The sequence below is a fragment of the Protopterus annectens genome, chromosome 10.part0 (genome assembly GCF_019279795.1).
Source record: "Protopterus annectens isolate FY-2018-M chromosome 10.part0, PAN1.0, whole genome shotgun sequence".
Classification (NCBI taxonomy): Eukaryota; Metazoa; Chordata; order Ceratodontiformes; family Protopteridae; genus Protopterus; species Protopterus annectens.
Window position 1 is genome coordinate 344,065,085 of NC_056744.1, and position 25,187 is coordinate 344,090,271.

General features: G+C 45.0%; 1 protein-coding gene across 3 annotated transcripts in view; it reads left to right on the plus strand.

The window, feature by feature from the left end:
- SOAT1 (sterol O-acyltransferase 1) overlaps positions 1-25,187 on the plus strand; it is a 1,410,727-nt gene that overhangs the window by 1,242,616 nt on the left and 142,924 nt on the right. For all 3 annotated transcript variants that reach the window (XM_044085246.1, XM_044085245.1, XM_044085244.1), the window contains exon 14: positions 16,184-16,319. In XM_044085246.1, the coding sequence (XP_043941181.1) occupies positions 16,184-16,319 (136 nt within the window). The remainder of the gene's footprint in view (positions 1-16,183; positions 16,320-25,187) is intronic.

Sequence of the window (25,187 nt, forward strand, 5' to 3'; positions counted from 1 at the left end):
TTTCCAAGCATTACAACTTACCTTTATATTCCAGATCCAGAGCAGGCTTTGCTACGGCAGTCCTGCAGGGCATTTTAGCTACACCATCCTTTACATAGATCCTCCACCCCCAGATTGGCTATGGTATTCTACCCATATGTGATGACTGCAGATGCATCCTTGAAGGACATAGTACAGTTTTGTACCTACCATAAATGTAGATGTCCGATAGGTATGCATCTGCAGTCAGGTTTACCCTCCCTCCTTCCCCTCTGTGGTATTTCTTGGGTACATTCCCCTCTCATAGCTAGCTGGGGTTATCTATTATGATGTATTTGTTTTTATAACCCACAGACATTGCCAACATACTGGCAGACAGGTTCAGTGCAAACTTCACCCCCCTCTCCCCCCCTAAAGGAGAGATAACTATCCCAGCCGAGTGTAGCCTCCCGGACATCTCAAATGCGCAGGTGAAAGCTGCTCTCTCTAAAGCTAAAAACACAGCATCAATGGGACCGGATGGTGTCCCCGGCTGTGTGCTACACGAGCTAAATGAGGAATTAAACCCGCACATAAGGCAGCTGTTTAATCTCAGCCTTACCACAGGATACGTGCCCAAGGAGTGGCGTACGGCAACTGTGGTCCCACTCCACAAAGGTGGCGCCTCACGGACCCTGGTAATTACCCCATAAGCTTAACAAGTCTAGTCTGCAAAGCTATGGAGAGGATCATAATGGAGCTCATAAACAAACATATAGGGGACTTGCAGACATTGGACCCGACCCAGTTTGGCTTTGTCAAGGGAAGATCATGCCTTTTGAACTTGGTGACTTCTTGAAATAGTCACCAAGGCCATTGATGAGGAAAGGCAGTCCATACAGCCTACCTTGACCTTGCAAAGGCTTTCGACACAATACCCCACTCGGGTATTGTAGAAAAACTTACCAGCTTAAATGTAAACCCATATGTCACAAGATGGGTTGCAAACTGGCTTAAGGACAGAACCCACAGGGTTAGAGTTGCTGGCGCTGTGTCAGACTCCAAGCCGGTCACAAGTGGTGTCCCACAGGGCTCGGTCCTTGGCCCCTATTGTTTGGCATCTACTTCTCAGAAGTACAGGCCAACATGGGAGGACTTTGGCTGACAAAGTTTGCAGATGACTGCAAACTGGGCGCCATAGTGGAAAGTGCATCGGACACTGATATCCTTCAGAAGGGACTCACGGAAACAGATAGCTGGTGCCAGAGCCATGGCCTGAAGTTAAACGCCAAAAATGTATAGTCATACCCTTCGGGAAAACAAGGTAACCCCAAGCTACCATATAGGTGGCAATCCACTAAGCACAGAAGAGGTTATCAGGGACCTGGGGACCCAGGTTGACAGTGGCCTTTCTTTTGACACTCACATTGCTAAAGTGGTTAGAAAGACCTTCTACATTGCCCACCTGATCATGAAGGGATTCACATCCAGATCTAGTGAGGTCATTGTTCCTGTACTCTTCACTTATCAGACCAATGATCGAGTACAATGCCCCATTCGGGATGTATCTCACCCGACATCTGCAGCAATTGGAGAGACCCCAAAAGTTCCTCACCAAAAGGATAAAGGACTCCAAAATCTGTCATATGCTGCCAGATTGAAGAAACTCCAGCTCTATTCAGTCGCATACCGTCTGCTCAGAGGTGACATGTGCCTGACATACAAGGCCATGTCCAACCCGAATTAATGGACATGCTCCACCTCAAAAATCCAAATCCACCAAAACCACTAGAGCAAGCGACTTAAACCTTAGCACGGATATAAATAGGACGTGCTGGAGGGATAGATTTATCACTCAGAGACTCCCTATGCTGTGGAATAAAATCCCGGTCCATGTGAGGCAGAGCACCTCGCTGACTCTGTTCAAGAGAAATCTAGACCTGTGGATGGGAGATCGTAGGTTTACCCCGGGAATCATCTCTGGGTCACTGCTGGACAGAGGCACAACAAACTAATGGGCACAGTATTTTTTCATATAAGGGGTGGCGTAAGCCACAATAATTTGGGCTAGGCTTATAAATGCCTTAGGGCAGATAGCCTAGTATAAACCTATGAACCTATGAACCTATGAACCTATATATGTATATATATTTTTGTGCATGTTTGGAATTTATTGCATTTCTCCAAATTTAGCCTTCCTTAGAGGGCACCTGACATCTGGGGCAAGAAAAACTGAGGAAGATGGCGTCGGCTGACACTTTTATACCCCAGGCGCTATGGCGCCGGGAAGGCGACATCAGCCGGACCCAGACTTTGGAATCCGGCCGACCGAAGGGCTACCTGAGGCAGGACAACCCATATGTGATGACTGCAGATGCATACCTATCGGACATCTACATTTATGGTAGGTACAAAACTGTACTTTTTTGGTTACTTGTGCTATTTATGGTGGTGGGTTTGTCTTTTGAGTCTTGCCTAAAAAAGGCACTATGGGGGCGGCAAGAGCCTTGGCCAGTATTCGAAAGCCTAAGGGTGACAGGTGCAAGCTATCTCTTGCGACGCAACGTGGCTTGTCGAGCATGTCATCTCAGGTGGACAGATACTGGATCCCCTTTGAATGACACCAGAAACTTAGCCAATTGTTGAAATTGATCATTTTTTCTTTATACTGTGGCATCATTCTTGGTGAGGGCAGGATGCTAATCAGGGTCAGGGTCATACCGGCCTGGGCTACATGATCAGAGAGCTCTTCCATGTCTCTCTTCATGTAATCCAGGGAGGTACGTCTCAGGTCATTCACATCAACATGGATAATGACAGAGTTGTATTTGTTCTGGAGTGACCTGAGTGCTTGTGTTATGTGGTGGATCCTGGCACCCGACAGGCAGCTAACTGTAACCTTCGCATCAGTGTGCCTGACTGTAGAGTCGTCTATTACTAGTGTGTTGGTTATGTTGTTTTGCACATTAAGGGCTATCATTGTGTGGCACACTGATTGTGAAGTATGTGTTTCATGGTTGGTGATGGGGTGTGGAGGTTGCTTGGATGTCTGCTTTGGAGGTCTCTGTTGCTTTTGCAGATTTTTATTTAGAGCCTCCGAGTATGTTTTCATGTATTCATGTGTGTTATTTGCCAGTGTTGGTTTATTAGGTCTATGTGAGACTGGTGGTGTGTTGTGCAAGTATTACCCTTCTCCTCTTGACGGTCAGTTCTAGTCTTGGGTTGAGAGAGCTTTGCCTCCAGTTTGGCTGTATAATAGCATCTCTCGCATATATTAGTGTTTAGTGGTAGGAGGAGAGGGTTGTCTGTGTACATGAGACAGTTGTAACATTGCCTCAAAATGCCAAGATTCACCAGTTAGACTGGAGAGTACACCGGAAACTGACCTTTGAACATGCCTGAATAGGTAGAGTAAGCTGTTTTTTCTGATTGGCTGGTGGGGACGAATAAAGAGCCTTGTCCTTCTGGACAGTATAGGGGGCGGTCTAGTGCTAGGGTTAATTAGTGCTTGCTATGAGTTTTAAGCAAGTGCTTGACTGTGAAATTAATGGTTTGAGTGCTAAAGTTGAAGGTTTGTCTAGTTCCAAGGGAAAATTTGAAGAGTACACTTCGTGGAGCCGAGAATAGTTTAACTCTAGCTAAACAGTGCTGCCCGGTGCACAACACCGCACGAATGCGGTTTTCATAGCAGGGAAGTGAGAGATAGAAATTGGCCCAAAATGGCCGATAAACTACTAACTTCTGGGATGAAACCACTCCTCCAGGGACAGATAGGCTGCTCAAAGCTCCCCTCTCTCATAGGTGAGCAGAGAAACATCCTTCTGTCCAAGTAAGGTGTGGGCAACAGAGAAACTTGTAACTCAGCCCTGGATTCAGCAAGAACCTAAAAACTGGACTATACTAGTTCAGAAAGGCGTGAAAAGTATTTTTTTTTGTTTTGTTTTTTTTTCAGAAAATAGAGCAGATACAACATCCTGTAGTGGTTATTCTTAGTCACTGTCTGTTGGTCATTCTTGTGGACATGGTCAGTGTACATTCACTGTTGGTCATTCTTGTGGACATGGTCATTGTACATTCACTATCTGTTGGTCAGTCTTGTGGACATGGTCAGTGTACATTCACTGATCATTCTTGTGGACATGGTCAGTGTGCATTCACTGTTGGTCATTCTTGTGGACATGGTCAGTGTACATTTACTGTCTGTTGGTCATTCTTGTGGACATGGTCAGTGTACATTTGTGTGTAATAAGGTCATATATTCTTGTATGCCTGGGAAATCTGTGTCAGGGTTTCCAAATAGTGTTAGAAATAGTTAAATGGAATTCATAAATTTTGCCTTGACTTTGCTAGAAACACCTGCAGCATCTAGCTTACCTGCTTGACCATCATCAGATGTTGTGTACTAGGTTGTACCCTCTGGTGGTGGGGCTTTGAAGTGGTGGTACTTAGTGCTATTTGCAGGCCTTCAGGACTGAAAGTATCCCAAGATGCATTGCACCATGTTATAATTTTCAAGTGCTTCTCTGCATTAGTCATGCTTCCCTGATGCAGCAGGCAGATGTTCATCGTGTTTCATTGTTGCAGCCATTACACTTGGGTTATCCTGCCGTCAGGCGGTCCCGCAGTCGGCCAGAGTTCCAAAGTCTTGGTCCGGCGTCGGTTGCTGTCTCTTTTTCCCTGACGTCAGTGCGCCAGGGGTATATAAGATGCAGCCAATGCCATTTTCTTCAGTCTTTCTTGCCGCGTGGTGCTCGAAGCAAAAGCAGTTCGCAAGTGCCGGTCGGCCGACTCCTGAGATTTTCGAAAACGAGTTTCAGAACCGAAGTCTTCTATAAAGCTAAGTACCCCGTTGGGGAAACGTTTTTCTTGCTCCAGACCGATGTTAGAAAAAGTTAATAATTGTATTTCTTGTGGGAAGCAAATACCTCATAAGGACTTCCACTCTTACTGTATTCCTTGCCTAGGCCCTGATCACGACATTACTAGTTGTCGGTTTTGTGCTAGATTCAACAAACGCACTATTAAACGTCGGTTTGATTTTGCATTGCAGTACTTTGGCCGTAGGTTTAACTACATAATGGCGTCGGAACAGCCGATGACCGCAATTCATAAAAAGTGCAAGGAAAAGGACAGGCATCCAAGGTCCAAAACCGACGACGAAGCCTCTTCTAGGCCAGTCGCCGGTTCTCAGCGAGGCGCTTTCGCAGCCCCTGACACCTGCTACCTCAGAGCCACAGGCCGCCTCTGACTCTCACGTGGAGACAACTAGGCCTCTGGAAACTCAAGGTATTGGGCCTACGGAAACTATTCCCTTAGATGGGTCCGGAGCCGTTGAGCAGGCATCGGCTTCTGAGGGTGTTTTCAGACCTTCACAGCTTACAATAAAGTCAACTATAGCAGCAAAGGCAAAGTCTAAAACTTCATTACAGTCAAAGAAACAAGTACAGCATTCTCCTGGACAGTCATCCATGCCTAAGAAACAGATGCTCAAGATGGCCGAAGACCTAATTACTTTGATCAGTGGTCCCCATCCCCCTCCTGATAAAAGGCCTAGGCAGGAAACAGACTATGAATCCTTTGACCAGATTTCAATTTCCTCTAATTCCTCTTCAGACCAGGGATACTCTCTTCCTCCCTATGAGGATTCTGATGCTGAAGAATCTATCCCTTCAGCCTCTCCTCCTGAGGATTATTCTTTTGGGGAAACTTTACACACCATGAAAGGAGCATTTCCATTGGAAAGCCAGGATTATTCAGAATCAAAGAAAAGGCTCAGAGATTTCCTTTTATTGCCACAACACAGGCCCCTTGCTATACCCCCTGTGTTAGATGGTGTTGATGTCTTTTCTGAATCTAGTTTGACTCCTGATTCTTTACCCCCAGCACCAGTCAAGCCAGATAGGTACTATAGGGTCCCAGACTCTCTTAAGTTTCTTTATAAAAACCCTGCAGCTGACCCAGAAACAATCTCTCAGGGTCCCAAAGGGGTCAAGGCTTCCACTGCAAAAAACCCAGTTCCCTCTGACAGGGATTCCAGAGCGCTGGATAGATGGGGGAAAAGAGTTTACACTTCTGCAACCTTAGCAGTAAGGGCTTTGAATTGCCAGTTTCACATGCTGAAATACCAGCAATATTTAATGTCTCTGTTAAAACAGAAAATGACTACAAGCTCAGAATGCCCTGACAATAAGGAAATGCAGGATTTATTGCATGCAGCTGAACAAGTGGAAAAACATACTCTGCAATGTGGTTTTGATTCTTTAGAGGCTTCTTGTAGAGCCGCATTTACAGGATCTGTCATTCGAAGGCATACTTGGTTAAAAGAACAAAGTTTACCTGATCATGTTAAAGCTAAATTATTGGATGCTCCTTTACAGCATGAAACTTTGTTTGGTGTTAAGGCAGAAGAGATATTAAAGAAAATGGAGGATAAGGCAAGATCAATGCAGACAGTAAAGGATTTCTTACAGGTACAGCCACCTAGATTTAGCAGAAATTGGCCCTCAAAAAATTGGTCCTGTCAGACAGGCCTCAAAGAGGCAGATACAGATGCCCACGAGGCAGATCTCAGCCACAAAACTCCTACAGACCAAGACAATGGGGTGCTTCAACCCCCAAAGGAGGAGAAGACAAGTCACAGCCGTACAAAAAACAGTCTCAATGACTTTCCTTTACAGGAGCCAAGCACTTATCTTTTGGCAGCTCCTTTAGGAGGAAAACTAGCACTTTTTTCACAAAACTGGCACGCTATCACCTAGGACAAATGGGTACTAAATATTGTCTCTCACGGTTACAGGTTCCACTTTCACACCCTGCCAAGGTCAAAAGGAATGCCAGACCTGCCATAAAATCAGTGGGCAGAGGCGTAAAAGCAGATTTCAGCTCTTATGGACATAAGAGCAATTCAAAAAGTACCTCATCTAGAACAAGGACAAGGACTTTACTCAAGTTCCCAGAAAGGACAAAGCCTGGAGACCCATACTGGACCGGTCTATTCTAAATACTTACCTGGACGTGACCAAATTCAAAATGTTGACACTGCAGCAGCTTCTACCCATGCTGGGCAAGAAGGCATGGCTGGTTACTTTGGACCTCAAAGAGGCGTACTTGCATGTCCCTATCAGACAAAATTGCAGAAGATACCTCAGATTCATAGCTGGCACAATGCATTACCAATTCTCTGCACTACCGTTTGGCTTATCTACTGCGCCCAGGGTCTTCACAAAATGCCTGGCACCATAATCAATTGCATTTTGCAGACAAAAAGGAATTCAAATATACCCTTACTTGGACGACTGCCTAATTCAAGCAGAGAGCAAAGACATTCTACTAAAACATCTGGCGTATGTAAAAAGATTATTAGTTGCCCTAGGGTACACTGTAAACGAAAAGAAGTCAAAACAAGTTCCCTCTCGAGATAATATTCCTGGGTGCAAGCTTGAATACAACTGCCCAGATGGCTTATCTCACGCCAGACAAGCAAAGGCAACTGACTCATTACTTTCAAATGATGGCTACAAAAATCCAGCTAACTGCAAGAAAAATTCTGCAGGCTTTAGGGTTTATGGCATCCTGCATTCTGCTAATTCCATATGTAAGACTGCATATGAGGAAGTTACAGTGGTATCTAAAAAGTGTTTGGACTCAACATTGCCACAGCTTGGAAGCAATAATAACTCTTATTCCTTGCCTGCAGAAGGAGTTTCGATGGTGGGCACAGGCGTGTCACCACAACAAGGGGCAGCCTTTCACTTTACCCACAGCCAGGCAGACACTGACAACAGATGCATCGGATTATGCCTGGGGGACACACATGGCAGGAAAATGTATTCAGGGCAAGTGGCCCGCAGACCAAATGCATCTTCACATCAATCAAAAAGAGATGCTGGCTGTACAGAATGCCCTGACAGCGTTCAAGGACCTTCTGCAGCCAGGAAAACTACTGCTAAAGACGGACAACACCACAGTTATGCGGTACATAAACAAACAAGGGGGTACGCACTTATACCCCCCTTTGCAGGCAAACTATGACCTTGTGGAACACAGCACTGGCCTATCAAGTTTATCTGCAAGTTCAATTCCTGCCAGGAAAGAAAAACACTCTGGCAGACGAACTAAGCAAAAAACTCATGGATCCTCACAAGTGGAAGCTAAACCCACAGGTCTTCAACATGATAACAATGAAATGGAGACGCCTGGACATAGATCTTTTTGCTTCCCCTCTCAACTGCCAACTACAAAAATTCTGCACAAGGACTTACCATCCACAAGCATGGAAAGTGGATGCTCTCTCATTCAGCTGGAGAACAGTAACAGTTTATGCCTTTCCACCACTGCCTATCCTTCCCAAGGTGCTCTTAAAAGTCAGACAAGAAAGGCCAAAAATGATCCTGATTGCCCCAGACTGGCCACGCCAGCACTGGTACCCAATCTTAAAGAACTTGGCACAAGGCCCAGCCTGGCCTGTACCTCAAATTCCTCAACTTCTGACTCAACAAAAAAATCAGATTCTGCACAGCCAAGTCAGAACCTTAAGTGTGACTGCATGGCAGATAACGTAGCCACGCAGACATCATCTCTCTCTTTAAAGCTGTGATGGGTGTCATTCTGGAGGCCAGGAGGCCCAGCACCAGCAAATCTTATGCAGACAAATGGAAGAGATTCTGCGCCTGGAACCAGGCGCAAGGCTTTGACTTAATTGTTCCAAATATCCCTCAGATTCTACAATACCTGACTGAGATGTTGAACAAAGGCCTATCCTTTTTATCAATTAAGATCCATGCTTCTGCCATTTCAGCTCATTGTAACACGGAGCCTCCTATTTTCTCTCATCCATTACTAAGGCAGTACCTCAGAGGGGCAAAAAACATAAGACCACCCCGGAGAGCACCAATACCTACTTGGGACCTCAACTTCATCTTGGAAAAACTCACCTTACCTCCTTTTGAACCAGCCAATACAGCGGATATAAAATTTTTATCATGGAAAACTGCTCTGCTCCTAGCAATAACTTCAGCACAAAGAGTCTCAGAGCTACAGGCTTTAATGGCAGTGGAGCCTTTTATCATTTTTCATCAGGACAGAGTTTCTCTAAGGAGAAACCCAACATTTATGCCAAAGGTGGTATCCAGTGTGGCTCTTAACCAAACCATTCATTTGCCAACATTCTTTCCAAATCTACATAATAAAGGGGAAAGACTTCTGCATACTTTGGACATACACAGGCAGTTATGCTTCTACTTGGACAAAACAAAAGCTCTCAGAAAAACTGAGCAACTGTTTGTAGCATATGCTGCAGGATCACAAGGAAAAGCTATCTCAAAGCAGACAATATCAAAATGGATAGGACACTGCATTCATTTCTGCTACGCACAACATGGAAAGCCAGTGCCTAACAACATTAGGCCACATTCTACCAGGGCAGCAGCCACCTCAGCAGCCTACCTCAGAGGAGTACCAACCAAGGACATTTTGGAGGCTGCAACTTGGAGTTCAGTGCACACTTACCAAGCACTTCCACTTGCCTCTTTACTCTAAATCCAGAGCAGGCTTTGCCACTGCAGTTCTGCAGGGCCTCATAGCCTCTCCTAATCCTACTTAGACCAGCCACCCATCCTCAGCTTTGGGATTCTTCCCAAGTGTAATGACTGCAACAGTGAAACACGATGAACATAGTACAGTTGTGTACCTACCATAAATGTAGATGTTCGAGTGTATTCACTGTTGCAGTCCAGGTTACCCTCCCTCCATCCCCTCTTTCTTTACTGGGACCTATCTATACCTTACCATCCTATACAACCTATGTGGTGTATTTGCTTGTAGCTGAAGGTGTTGTTTTTATTTTTATGTATGTTTCATTAGCAATATATATTGCCTGCCTATCTGGGGGCACCTGACATCTGGGGCAAGAAAAACTGAAGAAAATGGCGTTGGCTGCATCTTATATACCCCTGGCGCACTGACGTCAGGGAAGAAACGACAGCAACTGACGGCGGACCAAGACTTTGGAACTCTGGCCGACTGCGGGACTGCCTGACAGCAGGATAACCCAAGTGTAATGACTGCAACAGTGAATACACTCAAACATCTATATTTATGGTAGGTATACAACTGTACTTTCTCTGCATTAGTCATGCTTCTCTGATGCAGCAGGCAGTTCTCTGCATTAGTCATGCTTCCCTGATGCAGCAGGCAGTTCTCTGCATTAGTCATGCTTCCCTGATGCAGCAGGCAGTTCTCTGCATTAGTCATGCTTCCCTGATGCAGCAGGCAGCTTAGTGCCAAATTGTGTATGTGTGTACTCAGGCGTGTATATATTTCCTTAAAGCTAATGGCCTGCACACCAAAACATTAATACTGCTTGTTTTGTATGTCAGATGATGTCCTTCAAGGATGCATCTGCAGTCCTTACATATGGGTTGTCCTGCCTCAGGCAGCCCTTCGGTCGGCCGGATTCCAAAGTCTGGGTCCGGTGTCGGCTGATGTCGCCCTCTCCCCAACGTCAGAGCGCCTGGGGTATAAAAGCATCAGCCGACTCCATCTTCCTCAGTCTTTCTTGCCGCGTGGTGCCCGAAGCAGAAGCAGTTCGCAAGTGCCGGTCAGCCAGCTCCTGTAACTTCAGCTACCGAAGACTTCAAAAGCTAAGTACCCCGTTGGGGACTCTTTCTTACCTCAGCCAATGTCCGATCAAACGTTTAAAGTTAATAATTGCTTAACTTGTGGGAAACAAATACCTCATAAGGATTTCCATTCTTACTGCCTCCCCTGCCTAGGCCCAGACCACGACGTCTCGGCCTGTACAGCCTGTGCCTCCATCAACCGACGCACTCTTAGGCGTCGGGTGGAGTTTGCAGAGGAATTTTTTGGGGCTAGTTTCTGTTACAATATGCCATCGGAGACTCCAACTTCTCATTTAACCAAAAATGGAAGGACAAGGGCCGACACATGCGGCCCGTGGTTTCGGCTGAAACCATGCCTAGGCCTGCCGCGAGTGTCTCGGTCTCGGCTGAAACCGAGTCCTTGGTACTTCCGACCGTCGAAACCGCACAACCGACAACCTCAGCCCCGGAGGCCTCTTCAGAGTCGGTTATAGAATTTCCCTCTGAAACCGGTGTGCCGGAAACATCCGACACCATCTTCCTAGACAAAACTACGCCAGCACGTGGAGCAGCCAGGCCTCCTGCATCCATGTCCATAAAGGCATTCACAAGGGCTAAAGCTGCTAAACAGCCAAAATCTCTGCCACCCAAGGCTATTCCTCAGGGATCAACTACAGGTTCACAGATTTTAAGTTTAGCTGAGGACCTTATTTCCTTAATTAGGGGCTCTCAGCCACATCCGGACAGGGGCTCTCATCCTCCTCTAGACAAAAGGCCCAGGGTTGAGCCCACTGATCCTCAGTCCTCTGATGAAGCCTCAGATGGCTCTGCTCTTTCAGACTACCAGGAGGAGGCCTTTACAGCCTACAAGGATTCTGATGCAGAGGAATCTATTCCCTCTGCCTCCCCTCCTGAAGAGCTGTCCTTTGGGGAGACCCTTCACTCCATGAGAGAGCATTTCAAATGGCAGGGCCAGGAATTCTCTGATTCCAGGAAGAGATTAAGGACTTTTTTGCATTTACCTCAGCATAGACCTTTGGCTATTCCTCCTGTTTTGAATGTCATTGATGATGTGTACTCTGAGTCTAGCAGTACCCCTGACTCCTTTCCTCCGGCTCCTGTCAAACCCGATAGGTACTACAGGGTCCCGGACTCACATAATTTCCTTTACAAGGCCCACTCTGCTGACCCTGAAACTATTTCCCAGGGCCCTAAAGGGGTTGCATCTGCCAATACTAAAAATCCACTCTTCTCTGAAAGGGAGTCCAGGGCTTTAGAGAGATGGGGTAAAAAAGTGTATACTTTTTCCACTCTTTCTATGAGGGCATTAAATTGTCAATTCCATATGATACAGTACCAAGAGTATTTGTTAGATGAATTGCATAAAAAACTGTCTTCACCTGAACCCCTAGATCGCAAGTCACTTCAGGATCTGGTACATAACTCCCAACAGGTTAGCAACCATTTCTGGCAGTGTGGTTATGATGCATTGGAAGCTTCAAGTAGGTCAGCAATGACAGGTGCAGTCATACGTAGGCATGCTTGGCTGAAGAAACAAACTCTGCCAGATCATGTTAAAGCAAAGCTTCTGGATGCGCCACTGGAAAAGCAAAAGTTATTTGGCTCCACTGCTCAGGAGGTCTTAAAGAAATTTGAGGAAAAGGCTAAATCTGTACAAACAGTCAAAGATTTTCTCCAGGTCCAACCACCAAGATTCAGCAGAAATTGGCCCTCTAAGAATTGGTCCTTTCCAGACACAGAGAGATTTCAAAGAGGCAAGAACAGGCGTGCCAGAGGTAGAGGGCAAGCTAGAGGCTCCTACAGAGGACGTGAATGGCAGCCTCCCAACCAGAGAGGTAGTGCAGGACCTACAACTGCTGCACAAGGACAGGCTCAATGACTTTACCTTGACCCTGCCAACCAGGGTTCAATTGGAAGCACCTTTGGGCGGAAAACTATCTTTATTCTCAAAAAATTGGCACAGTATTACAAGGGACAAATGGACACTGCAAATAATAGACAAAGGATACAGGTTCCATTTTCATACATTACCAAAAAGAAAAGGCATGCCAAACCTGCCACTGAATCAAAGGGCAGAGGCTTTAAAACAAATTTCCAACCTATTGCAAATAAAAGCTATAGAAAAGGTTCCTCTCACAGAACAAGGCCAAGGATTTTATTCCAGACTATTTCTTGTCCCAAGAAAAGAAAAACAATGGAGGCCTATTCTCGACTTGTCCGCACTGAATACTTATCTCATTGTGCCAAAATTCAAAATGCTGACCCTACAGCAACTCCTTCTCATGCTGGGCAAGGGGTCTTGGCTGGTAACTCTAGACCTCAAGGAGGCATACCTGCATGTCCCTATCAGACAAAGTTGCAGAAGACACCTCAGATTTCTTGCAGGTTCAGAGCATTATCAATTCTCAGCATTGCCCTTTGGCTTATCTACTGCGCCCAGAGTATTCACAAAATGCCTGGCATCAGTAATTGCACACTGCAGACTTCAGGGGATTCAAATATACCCATATCTGGACGACTGCCTTATACAAGCGGACAGCCAGCAAACTTTGGTAAAACACTTGAATTATGTCATCCGCCTACTTCAGGCCTTGGGATACACAGTCATCATTCACAAATCAAGACTTGTTCCATCCCAAAGAATAACTTTTCTGGGTGCGAAACTAGATACAACCACCCAAATGGCTTTTCTCACAGAAGAAAAACAAAGACAACTACCGGATTACTTCGAAAATCTGACAAAACAAACTCAGCTGACTGCAAGGAAAATCCTGCAGGCCCTGGGTTACATGGCATCTTGCATTCTTCTGATTCCACAAGCAAGGCTGCATATGAGGAAACTACAATGGTACCTAAGGAGTTTATGGTCTCAACACAGTCACAGCCTAGAAGTTTTGTACCACTCATTCCATGCCTTCAAAAGGAATTTCTGTGGTGGGCTCAAGCAAGCCAGTCAAACAGGGGTCTGCCCTTCAGCAAACCAATAACCAGCCAAACCATTACAATGGACTCTTCAGACCATGGATGGGGAGCACACATGGAGGGCAGATGCATCCAAGGACTATGGTCACAGAAAGAATTGCGCATGCACATAAACCAAAAGGAAATGCTGGCAGTGATACATGCAATTGAGGCCTTCAAAGACTTTCTGCATCAAGGCCACCTGCTAATAAGGACAGACAATACCACAGTTATGTGGTACATAAACAAGCAAGGAGGTACCCATTCCTACCCTCTTTGCAGGCTGGCAATGAATCTCTGGGAACTTTCCCTAAAACTCAATATAGAGCTGCAATCCCAGTTTGTGCCAGGAAAGGACAATACACCGGCGGACAGCCTAAGCAGAAATATCATGGATCCACACGAATGGATGCTGCATCCAAACATCTTCCTTCAGATAACACAATCATGGGGGAGGCCGGACATAGATTTTTTTGCCTCCCACCACAACCATCAGCTGAAGAAATTCTGCTCAAGGACATACCACCCACAAGCATGGAAAGTGGACGCCCTCTCTTTCAGCTGGAATACTCTAACAGTGTACGCATTCCCACCTCTTCCATTAATGACCAAGGTCTTACTGAAAATCAGGACAGAGCAGCCAAAAGTGATTCTGATAGCTCCGGACTGGCCGAGGCAGCACTGGTACCCACTGTTAAGGAGCATGTCACGCACAAAACCGTGGCCTCTACCACAATGGCCACTTCTTCTGACACAGCACAATTACAAAACTCTGCACTCCAGCCTGAAAACCCTGCAGCTGACAGCCTGGAGAATACCTTGACTCCTCACCAGGATAAGCTATCCAAGACAGTGAGGGACATCATCATGGAAGCTCGCCGGCCTTCCACAAGAAAGGCATATTCAACAAAATGGAAAAGATTTCGCACTTGGAGCACCACAAAGGGCCTAGATGCGACAGTGATCAACATGGCACATATCCTGGAATACTTGGCAGAAATGCTCCACAATGGCCTTTCTTACTCTTCCATAAAAATTCATGCTTCAGCAATTTCAGCAGAATACAATACTGATCCACCTGTCTTCTCTCATCCACTCAACTGAGGCAGTTTCTAAGGGGAATTAAAAACATCAATCCTCCAAGGAAACCACCAGTGCCTACATGGGACCTTAACTTCATGTTGGAAAAATTAACTCTACCTCCCTTTGAGCCAGCAGCATCTTCAGAACTACAGTTCCTGTCTTGGAAGACTGCCTTCCTTCTGGCCATAACCTCAGCAAGAAGAGTATCTGAGTTGCAGGCCCTCATGGCAGTACAACCATTTCTTATTTTTCATCAGGACAGAGTCTCATTGAGAACCAATCCTTCATTCATGCTAAAGGTGGTATCCAGGGTCTCACTGAACCAAGCTATTCACCTGCCTACCTTCTTTCCTAATCCACAAAACAAAGGGGAGAAACTTCTGCATACCCTGGACATTCACAGACAGTTGCGCTACTACTTGGACAGAACTAAGACTTACAGAAAAACTGACCAGCTATTTGTAGCATATGCTGCTGGAGTACAAGGAAAAGCAATTTCCAAACAGACAATTTCAAAATGGATTGGGAATTGCATTCGATTCTGTTACTCTTTTCATGGCAAAACTGTGCCAGCTAACATTAGACCTCATTCCACCAGAGCCACAGCCACCTCCACAGCCTTCTTAAGAGGGGTGGCTACCAAGGACATTTTAGAAGCTGCTACATGGAGCTCCGTGCATACATTTTCCAAGCATTACAACTTACCCTTATATTCCAGATCCAGAGCAGGCTTTGCTACAGCAGTCCTGCAGGGCATTTTAGCTACACCATCCTTTTCTTAGATCCTACCACCCCCAGCTTGGCTATGGTATTCTACCCATATGTAAGGACTGCAGATGCATCCTTGAAGGACATAGTACAGTTTTGTACCTATCATAAATGTAGATGTCCGATAGGTATGCATCTGCAGTCAGGTTTACCCTCCCTCCTTCCCCTCTGTGGTATTTCCTGGGTACTTCTCCCTTTTATAGCTAGCTGGGGTTATCTATTATGGTGTATTTGTTTTATATTACTGTGCATGTTTGGAATTTTTTGCATCTCTCCAAATTTAGCCTTCCTTAGAGGGCACCTGGCATCTGGGGCAAGAAAAACTGAGAAAGATGGCGTCGGCTGATGCTTTTATACCCCAGGCGCTCTGATGTCGGTGAGAGGGTGACATCAGCCGACGCCGGACCCAGACTTTGGAATCCGGCCGACCGAAGGGCTGCCTGAGGCAGGACAACCCATATGTAAGGACTGCAGATGCATACCTATCGGACATCTACATTTATGGTAGGTACAAAACTGTACTTTCCCCATGTTCCAGGCAAGAGCAGGAGTTCTTTTCAAGCCCAGTTGTTTCTCTATTTGCTTGTCATGAATGATGGTTGTCAGTATAACAGCTGAGAACCCTGCTAGAACCCTACTTAGTACCTGCATTGCTCCTGCTGAGATGTACTGTACTCATATGGATCTTTCTGCAGAAGAGATATTGTAGGTGGTGGGATCCAATGAGTCAGAATGTCAAAGTCAACATGTGTGACAACTTTCTTGATTAATTTGTACCTTTATCTCTTTCGCAGGTGTCTGGAAATCGGTTCCGTGCTGCAGCCATGCTGTCTGTGTTCACAGTCTCTGCTGTAGTTCATGAGTACGTCTTGGCAGTGTGCTTTGGATTTTTCTATCCCGTTCTCTTCTGCCTTTTCATGTGCTTTGGAAGTAAGTAATTCCCTTCTGTGATGTATGTTACAAGAGGGTTAGTCATGCAGAGAATTAAATTGTGTAGACCAAGCAGTGTAGTACTGAATACAGTGACTTTAACAGTGTGTGGATCAAATGAGCAGGACTCAAATTAAGTGTGAACTGAGGTTATGAGACTTAATATTTCTACTTGTAATTGATACTCTGCAAGGCTGTATTCGGATCACTCCTTGAGTATGGTGTGTTTAAGTTTCAAAAGCCTGTTAAGAAGTGTAATCTTCTCATCACTTGAACTGTAATTTGTATTACACTGCATATTGTTATGACCTGGAATTCCTGTCAGAAAGCTGGGCCTAGGGAAATGTAAGGTATAAATAAAATTAAAGATGGTCATTGTGTTTCACTGTTGCAGTCATTACACTTGGGTTATCCTGCTGGCAGGCTACCCGCAGTCAGCCTGAATTCCAAAGTCTAGGTCCGGCATTGGTTGCTGTCGCCTCTTCCCTGACGTCAGTGCGCCAGGGGTGTAAAAGATGCAGCCGATGCCATTTTCTTCAGTCTTTCTTGCGCGGTGCCCGAAGCAAAAGCAGTTCACAAGTGCCAGTCGGCCGACTCCTGAGATTTTCAAAAACGAATTTCAGATCTGAAGACTTTATTAAAGCTAAGTACCCCGTTGGGGAAACTTTTTTTCTTGCTCCAGACAGATGTCCAAAAAAGTTAACAATTGTATTTCTTGTGGGAAGCAAATACCTCATAAGGATTTTTATTCTTACTGTATTCCTTGCCTAGGCCCTAATCACAACGTTGCTAGCTGTCGGTTTTGTGCTATATTTAACCAACGCACTATTAAGCGTCGGTACGATTTTGCTTTTCATTACTTTGGCCGAAGATTCAATTATATAATGCCACGGAACAGCCGATGACCGGAGTTTATAAAAAGCGCAAGGAAAAAGAAAAGGTTAGGCATCCGAGGTCCAAAACCGACGACGAGGCTTCCGCTAAGCCGTTCGCCGGTTCTCAGTGAGGCGCTTTCGCAGCCCCTGACTCCCGCTACCTCAGAGCCACAGGCCGCTGACAACTTCCACATGGAGCCAGCTAGGCCTCTGGATACTCAAGGTATTGGACACTCGGAAACTATTCCCTCAGATGGGTCCGGAGCCGCTGAGCAGGCATCGGCTTCTGAGGGTGTTTTCAGACCTACACCTTTATATGTAAAGCCTACTTCAGCTTCCAAAGCAAAGACTAAAGCAGTTCCAAAGACAAAGAAACAAGTACAGCATTCTCCTGGACAGACTTCCGTGCCTAAAAAACAGATGCTCAAAATGGCCGAAGACCTAATTACTTTGATCAGGGGTTCCCATCCTCCTCCTGACAAGAGGCCTAGGCAAGAGACAGAATATGAATCTTCTGATCAGGTTTCTATTTCCTCTGACTCCTCTTCTGAACAGGAATACTCTTTTCCTCCTTATGAGAATTCTGAGCTGAAGAATCTATCCCTTCAGCCTCACCACCTGAGGATTATTCTTTTGGGGAAACCCTGCATACCATGAGGGAGCACTTCCACTAGGAGAGCCAAGACTACTCAGAATCTAAGAAAAGGTTTAGAGATTTTCTACTACTACCTCAGCACAGGCCTCTGGCTATTCCTCCTGTGTTGGACATTGTAAATGATGTATTTTCAGAGTCCAGCCTTTCTCCTGACTCTTTACCCCCTGCCCCTGTTAAACCAGACAGATATTACAGGGTTCCAGATTCACATAAATTTCTTTATAAAACCCTGCTGCTGACCCAGAAACTATTTCTCAGGGTCCCAAAGGGGTCAAGACTTCTACTGCAAAAAACCCTATCCCCTCTGATAGGGATTCAAGGGCACTAGACAGATGGGGGGAAAAAAGGTTTACACTTTTGCTACTTTGGCTGTAAGGGCTTTAAACTGTCAATTCCATATGCTTAAATATCAGCAATACTTAATATCACTGCTAAAACAGAAAATGTTGTCAAATTCTGATTGTGCAGAAAATAAGGAAATGCAGGATTTATTGCATGCAACTGAACAAGTGGGAAAGCATATATTACAATGTGGTTATGATTCTCTGGAGGCCTCTTGCAGGGAAGCAGTTACGGGTTCTGTCATTAGGAGGCATGCTTGGTTAAAGGAACAGAATCTGCCTGATCATGTTAAAGCAAAATTATTAGATGCTCCATTACAGCATGATACTTTATTTGGTGTTAAAGCAGAGGAGGTGCTGAAGAAAATGGAGGGTAAAGCGAAATCTATGCAAACAGTAAAGGATTTCTTACAGGTACAGCCACCCAGATTTAGCAGGAACTGGCCTACAAAGAATTGGTCCTGTCCAGTGTCAGACAGGCCACAAAGAGGCAGATACAGACGCCCTAGAGGCAGTTCCCAGCCCCAGGGCTCATACAGGCCTAAACAGTGGGGCGCTTCTACCTCCAAAAGCGGAGAAGACAAATCACAGCCATACAGGAAACAGACCCAATTACTTTCCTCTGCCAGCACCAATCACTTATCTTTTGGCAGCCCCCTTAGGGGGAAAACTAGCACTTTTTTCTCACAATTTGCACATGATCACCCAGGACAAATGGGTCTTGAATATAGTGTCCCAGGGCTACAGGTTCCATTTTCACACCCTGCCAAGGGCAAAAGGTATGTCAGACTTGCCACAGAATCAATGGGCAGAGACACAAAAACAAGTTTCATCCCTCATGGACATGAGGGCCATTCAGCAAGTACCACAGCAAGAGCAGGGACAAGGTTTTTACTCAAGACTTTTCTTGGTACCCAGAAAGGACAAAGCCTGGAGACCAATACTGGACCTGTCTATTCTAAATACATTTCTGGATGTTCCAAAATTCAAAATGTTGACTCTGCAGCAGCTCCTGCCCATGCTGGGCAAGAAGGCTTGGCTTGTAACTTTGGACCTAAAAGAGGCATACCTGCATATCCCAGTCAGACAATCTTGCAGAAGATACCTCAGATTCATAGCTGGCTCAATGCACTACCAATTCTCTGCACTGCCCTTTGGCTTATCTACTGCGCCCAGGGTCTTCACAAAATGTCTGGCACCAGTAATTGCATTTTGCAGACAAAGAGGAATTCAAATATATCCTTACTTGGACGATTGCCTTATTCAAGCAGAGAACAAGGACATTCTACTAAAGCATCTGGCGTTTGTAAAAAGATTATTAATTTGCCTAGGGTACACAGTAAACAAAAAGAAATCAAAACTAGTACCCTCTCAAGAGATAATATTCCTGGGTGCAAGCTTAAATACAACTGCCCAGATGGCTTATCTCACGCCAGACAAACAAAGGCAACTGATTTCTTACTTCAAAATGTTGGCAACAAAGACCCAGTTCTCTGCAAGAAAAATTCTGCAGGCTTTGGGCTTCATGGCATCCTGCATTCTGCTAATTCCATATGCCAGACTGCATATGAGGAAACTACAGTGGTATCTAAAAAGTGTTTGGACTCAACATTGTCATAGCCTGGAAACATTAATTACCCTCATTCCTTGCCTGCAACAGGAGTTTCGATGGTGGGCACAGGCCTGTCACCACAACCAGGGACAGCCATTCACCCTACCCACAGCCAGGCAGTCAATAACAACAGATGCATCAGATTATGCCTGGGGGGCCCACATGGCAGGAAAGTGTATTCAGGGCACATGGCCCACAAGCCAAATGCATCTTCATACCAATCAAAAAGAGATGCTAGCCGTTGAGAATGCCCTGACAGCTTTCAAGGATCTACTTCATCCAGGACTACTGATAAGGATGGACAATACTACAGTCATGTGGTACATAAATAAGCAGGGAGGCACACATTCCTACACCCTCTGCAGACAAGCCATGACTTTGTGGGACACAGCATTGACTTATCAAGTACACCTGCAAGCACAATTCCTGCCAGGAAAGAAAAATACTCTGGCAAACGAACTGAGCAGAAACCTCACAGATCCCCACAAGTGGAAACTGGATCCACAAGTCTTCAGCATGATAATAAAGAAATGGGGATGGCCAGACATAGATCTATTTGCCTCCCCTCACAACTGCCAACTACAGAGATTCTGCACAAGGACTTATCACAAGCAAGCATGGAAAGTGGATGCTCTATCATTCAGCTGGAAAACCCTAACAGTATATGCCTTTCCTCCTCTGCTCTCCTCCCCAAGGTACTCCTAAAGGTCAGACAAGAGAAGCCAAAAATGATTCTGATTGCTCCAGACTGTCCCCGCAAGCACTGGTACCCAATCCTAAAGAGCTTGTCTAAAGGCCCAGCCTGGACATTGCCTCTAATTCCTCACTTACTGACCCAATGAAACAATCAGATCCTGCATAGCCAAATCCGAACCCTAAATCTGGCAACATGGCGGATAATGTAACCATTCAGAACACACCTCTCTCTAAAGCAGTGATGGATGTTATTTTGGAGGCCAGGAGGCCCAGTACCAGAAAATCGTATGCAGAAAAATGGAAAAGATTCTGTGCTTGGAACCAGGCGCAAGGAATTGACACGTTTGTACCAAATATTCCTCAGATTTTACAATACCTAACTGAGATGCTGGACCAAAGGCCTATCCTTTTCATCAATTAAAATCCATGCCTCTGCCATTTCAGCTCATTACAATACGGAACCACCTATTTTTTCTCATCCGTTGCTAAGGCAGTACCTCAGAGGGGCCAAAAACATAAGACCTCCAAGGAGAGCACCAGTACCTGCATGGGACCTCAATTATGTCTTGGAAAAACTCACACTGCCACCTTTTGAGCCAGCCAATACAGATGGAATAAAGTTCTTATCTTGGAAAACAGCTCTGCTCCTTGCAATAACCTCTGCAAGACGAGTCTCAGAGTTACAGGTACTCATGGCTGTGGAACCTTTTATCATTTTCCATCCAGACAGGGTTTCTCTGAGGATGAACCCGACATTTATGCCTAAGGTGGTGTCCAATGTGGCACTTAACCAAACCATTCATTTGCCTACTTTTTATCCAAACCCACAGAATAAGGGTGAGAGACTCCTACATTCTTTGGACATACACAGACAGCTACGCTTCTATTTGGACAGAACTAAAGCTTTCAGAAAGACTGAGCAACTCTTAGTAGCATATGCTGCAGGATCACAAGGAAAGCCTATCTCAAAGCAGACTATTTCAAAATGGATAGGCCACTGCATTCGTTTCTGCTATTCACAACATGGCAAACCAGTGCCTAAGGGCATTAGGCCACATTCAACCAGAGCAGCAGCCATTTCAGCAGCCTTCCTCAGAGGAGTACCAACCAAAGACATTTTAGAGGCTGCAACTTGGAGTTCAGTGCACACTTTTACCAAGCACTACCACTTACTTCTCTACTCTAAATCCAGCGCAGGCTTTGCCACTGCAGTTCTGCAGGGCCTTATAGCCACTCCTAATCCTATTTAGACCCAGCCGCCCAACCTCAGCTTTGGGATTCAACCCAAGTGTAATGACTGCAACAGTGAAACACGATGAACATAGTACAGTTGTGTACCTACCATAAATGTAGATATTAGAGTGTATTCACTGTTGCAGTCCAGATTACCCACCCTCCATCCCCCTTTTCTTTGCTGGGACTTATCTGTACTACTCTATCCTATACAACCTATGTGGTGTATTTGCTTGCAGATGAAGGAAATGTTTATTTTAGTGCATGCATAATTTTTAGCCTACCTATTTGGGGGCACCTGACATCTGGGGCAAGAAAAACTGAAGAAAATGGCGTTGGCTGTATCTTTTATACCCCTGGTGCACTGACGTCAGGGAAGAGGCGACAGCAACCGACGCCGGACCTAGACTTTGGTATTCAGGCCGACTGCGGGTAGCCTGCCAGCAGGATAACCCAAGTGTAATGACTGCAACAGTGAATACACTTGAACATCTACATTTATGGTAGGTACACAGCTGTACTTTTTTGAGCTCTTACAGGGAAAGAGACATCACAACAAACCCAGAGAAAAGACATCAGAAGTGTAAGAAGTAGGGTTTTTCTCACTGGAGACTGAGTGATTGGGGAGGGGTTGTAATACTAATGCACAAGATCTTGTCAGAGCTGTGTGTGGGTCACATGATACTAATGCACAAGATCTTGTCAGAGCTGTGTGTGGGTCACATGATACTAATGCACAAGATCTTGTCAGAGCTGTGTGTGGGTCACATGATACTAATGCACAAGATCTTGTCAGAGCTGTGTGTGGGTCACATGATACTAATGCACAAGATCTTGTCAGAGCTGTGTGTGGGTCACATGATACTAATGCACAAGATCTTGTCAGAGCTGTGTGTGGGTCACATGATACTAATGCACAAGATCTTGTCAGAGCTGTGTGTGGGTCACATGATACTAATGCACAAGATCTTGTCAGAGCTGTGTGTGGGTCACATGATACTAATGCACAAGATCTTGTCAGAGCTGTGTGTGGGTCACATGATACTAATGCACAAGATCTTGTCAGAGCTGTGTGTGGGTCACATGATACTAATGCACAAGATCTTGTCAGAGCTGTGTGTGGGTCACATGATACTAATGCACAAGATCTTGTCAGAGCTGTGTGTGGGTCACATGATACTAATGCACAAGATCTTGTCAGAGCTGTGTGTGGGTCACATGATACTAATGCACAAGATCTTGTCAGAGCTGTGTGTGGGTCACATGATACTAATGCACAAGATCTTGTCAGAGCTGTGTGTGGGTCACATGATACTAATGCACAAGATCTTGTCAGAGCTGTGTGTGGGTCACATGATACTAATGCACAAGATCTTGTCAGAGCTGTGTGTGGGTCACATGATACTAATGCACAAGATCTTGTCAGAGCTGTGTGTGGGTCACATGATACTAATGCACAAGATCTTGTCAGAGCTGTGTGTGGGTCACATGATACTAATGCACAAGATCTTGTCAGAGCTGTGTGTGGGTCACATGATACTAATGCACAAGATCTTGTCAGAGCTGTGTGTGGGTCACATGATACTAATGCACAAGATCTTGTCAGAGCTGTGTGTGGGTCACATGATACTAATGCACAAGATCTTGTCAGAGCTGTGTGTGGGTCACATGATACTAATGCACAAGATCTTGTCAGAGCTGTGTGTGGGTCACATGATACTAATGCACAAGATCTTGTCAGCTGTGTGTGGGTCACATGATACTAATGCACAAGATCTTGTCAGAGCTGTGTGTGGGTCACATGATACTAATGCACAAGATCTTGTCAGAGCTGTGTGTGGGTCACATGATACTAATGCACAAGATCTTGTCAGAGCTGTGTGTGGGTCACATGATACTAATGCACAAGATCTTGTCAGAGCTGTGTGTGGGTCACATGACACTAATGCACAAGATCTTGTCAGAGCTGTGTGTGGGTCACATGACACTAATGCACAAGATCTTGTCAGAGCTGTGTGTGGGTCACATGACACTAATGCACAAGATCTTGTCAGAGCTGTGTGTGGGTCACATGACACTAATGCACAAGATCTTGTCAGAGCTGTGTGTGGGTCACATGACACTAATGCACAAGATCTTGTCAGAGCTGTGTGTGGGTCACATGATACTAATGCACAAGGTAGCTTCTCCCTTTTAACTTCTCCCAAGTCTTTTGGGTTTCTAATACCATAACCAGAATGGACCCCATTCCTAAATCAATGTACGATTAAAGTTCATGAAATTAGTGTTGTTCCAGTGTTTGATGTCGGCCAGAAGTGCTCTTCTCAGCACCCACAGTGCGCCCAGTAATGACTCCTCCTGCAATTCACATTGAGTTCCATGTACTGGTAACATATCTAAGTAGAATTTAATTTTTTTTATAAGACCCATTGCTCCTACTACTACTGGAACTGTCAGGATATCTTTCTTCCCCATTGCCCTTGTTTCTGCCTGCAAATCGTGGTATGTTGTGACTTTTTGTCTCTCTGTACGTAAGACACTGTAGTCACTGAGTGTAGTAGTTTCAATGATCGATGATACTTTTGTCTTCTTTTCATGGACTGATATATCTACTTTTCATGCATCTATTTTTTGAACTGTAGGTAATGGATGATCCCATGTGATATAAACTTCATAATTTTGTATGATGTTTTGTGGCTCATATTTCCAGTGTTTTTCAGCTTCTTCAGTCATATAATGTTTGCACAGTCCCCAATGCAATAGTCTAGGCATGTCATTATGCCTTTCAGTATATAGTCCTGCCATTAGTATGTCACAACCAGCAGTGAGGTGTGTGACTGTTTCCAGTTCGGTTTTACAAAACCTACATTTGTCTGTTTCGCCTACATGTTCAGCGGACTTTGTAAATCAATGTGTACGTAGTCTACTATCTTGGCCCGCCAATATTTACCTTTCGTCTTTTGGTTTGAATTCACCTCTCCTTAACCATTCCTGCATCCGATCCTGATCAACAGGGGGTTGTTCCAAGAGTTTTCTATACTTGCAACTATATTTATGCATTTTCCACATTTCTTGTTTTCTCATCTGATCCTTCCGCTTATATTCTTTCTTTTGTTTTTGGCACATTCATTTGCTGCCTGATTTTTGTCTACTTCTGGTTTGATTTCCATTTCTGCTTGACGCTGATATGCTTCTGCAAAACTAAGCAGGGAAGTCATCTTAGACGTATTCTCCTTATGTTTTAAAACTTTCACTTCATTTGGATCTTCTGAGGTCAGCAGATATGTATGCAGTCCCATGATTGCAGATCTATACATGTAATCAGTTTTGAGGAGGCCCATACCCCCTTCAGAATGGGGAATATATAATCTTGGTATGGACTGATTTTTTTTTTTTTTTTTTAATAAATCATTTGGTGAGCATGAAGCATCCTTCTTGTTTTTGTATCTAATCTGT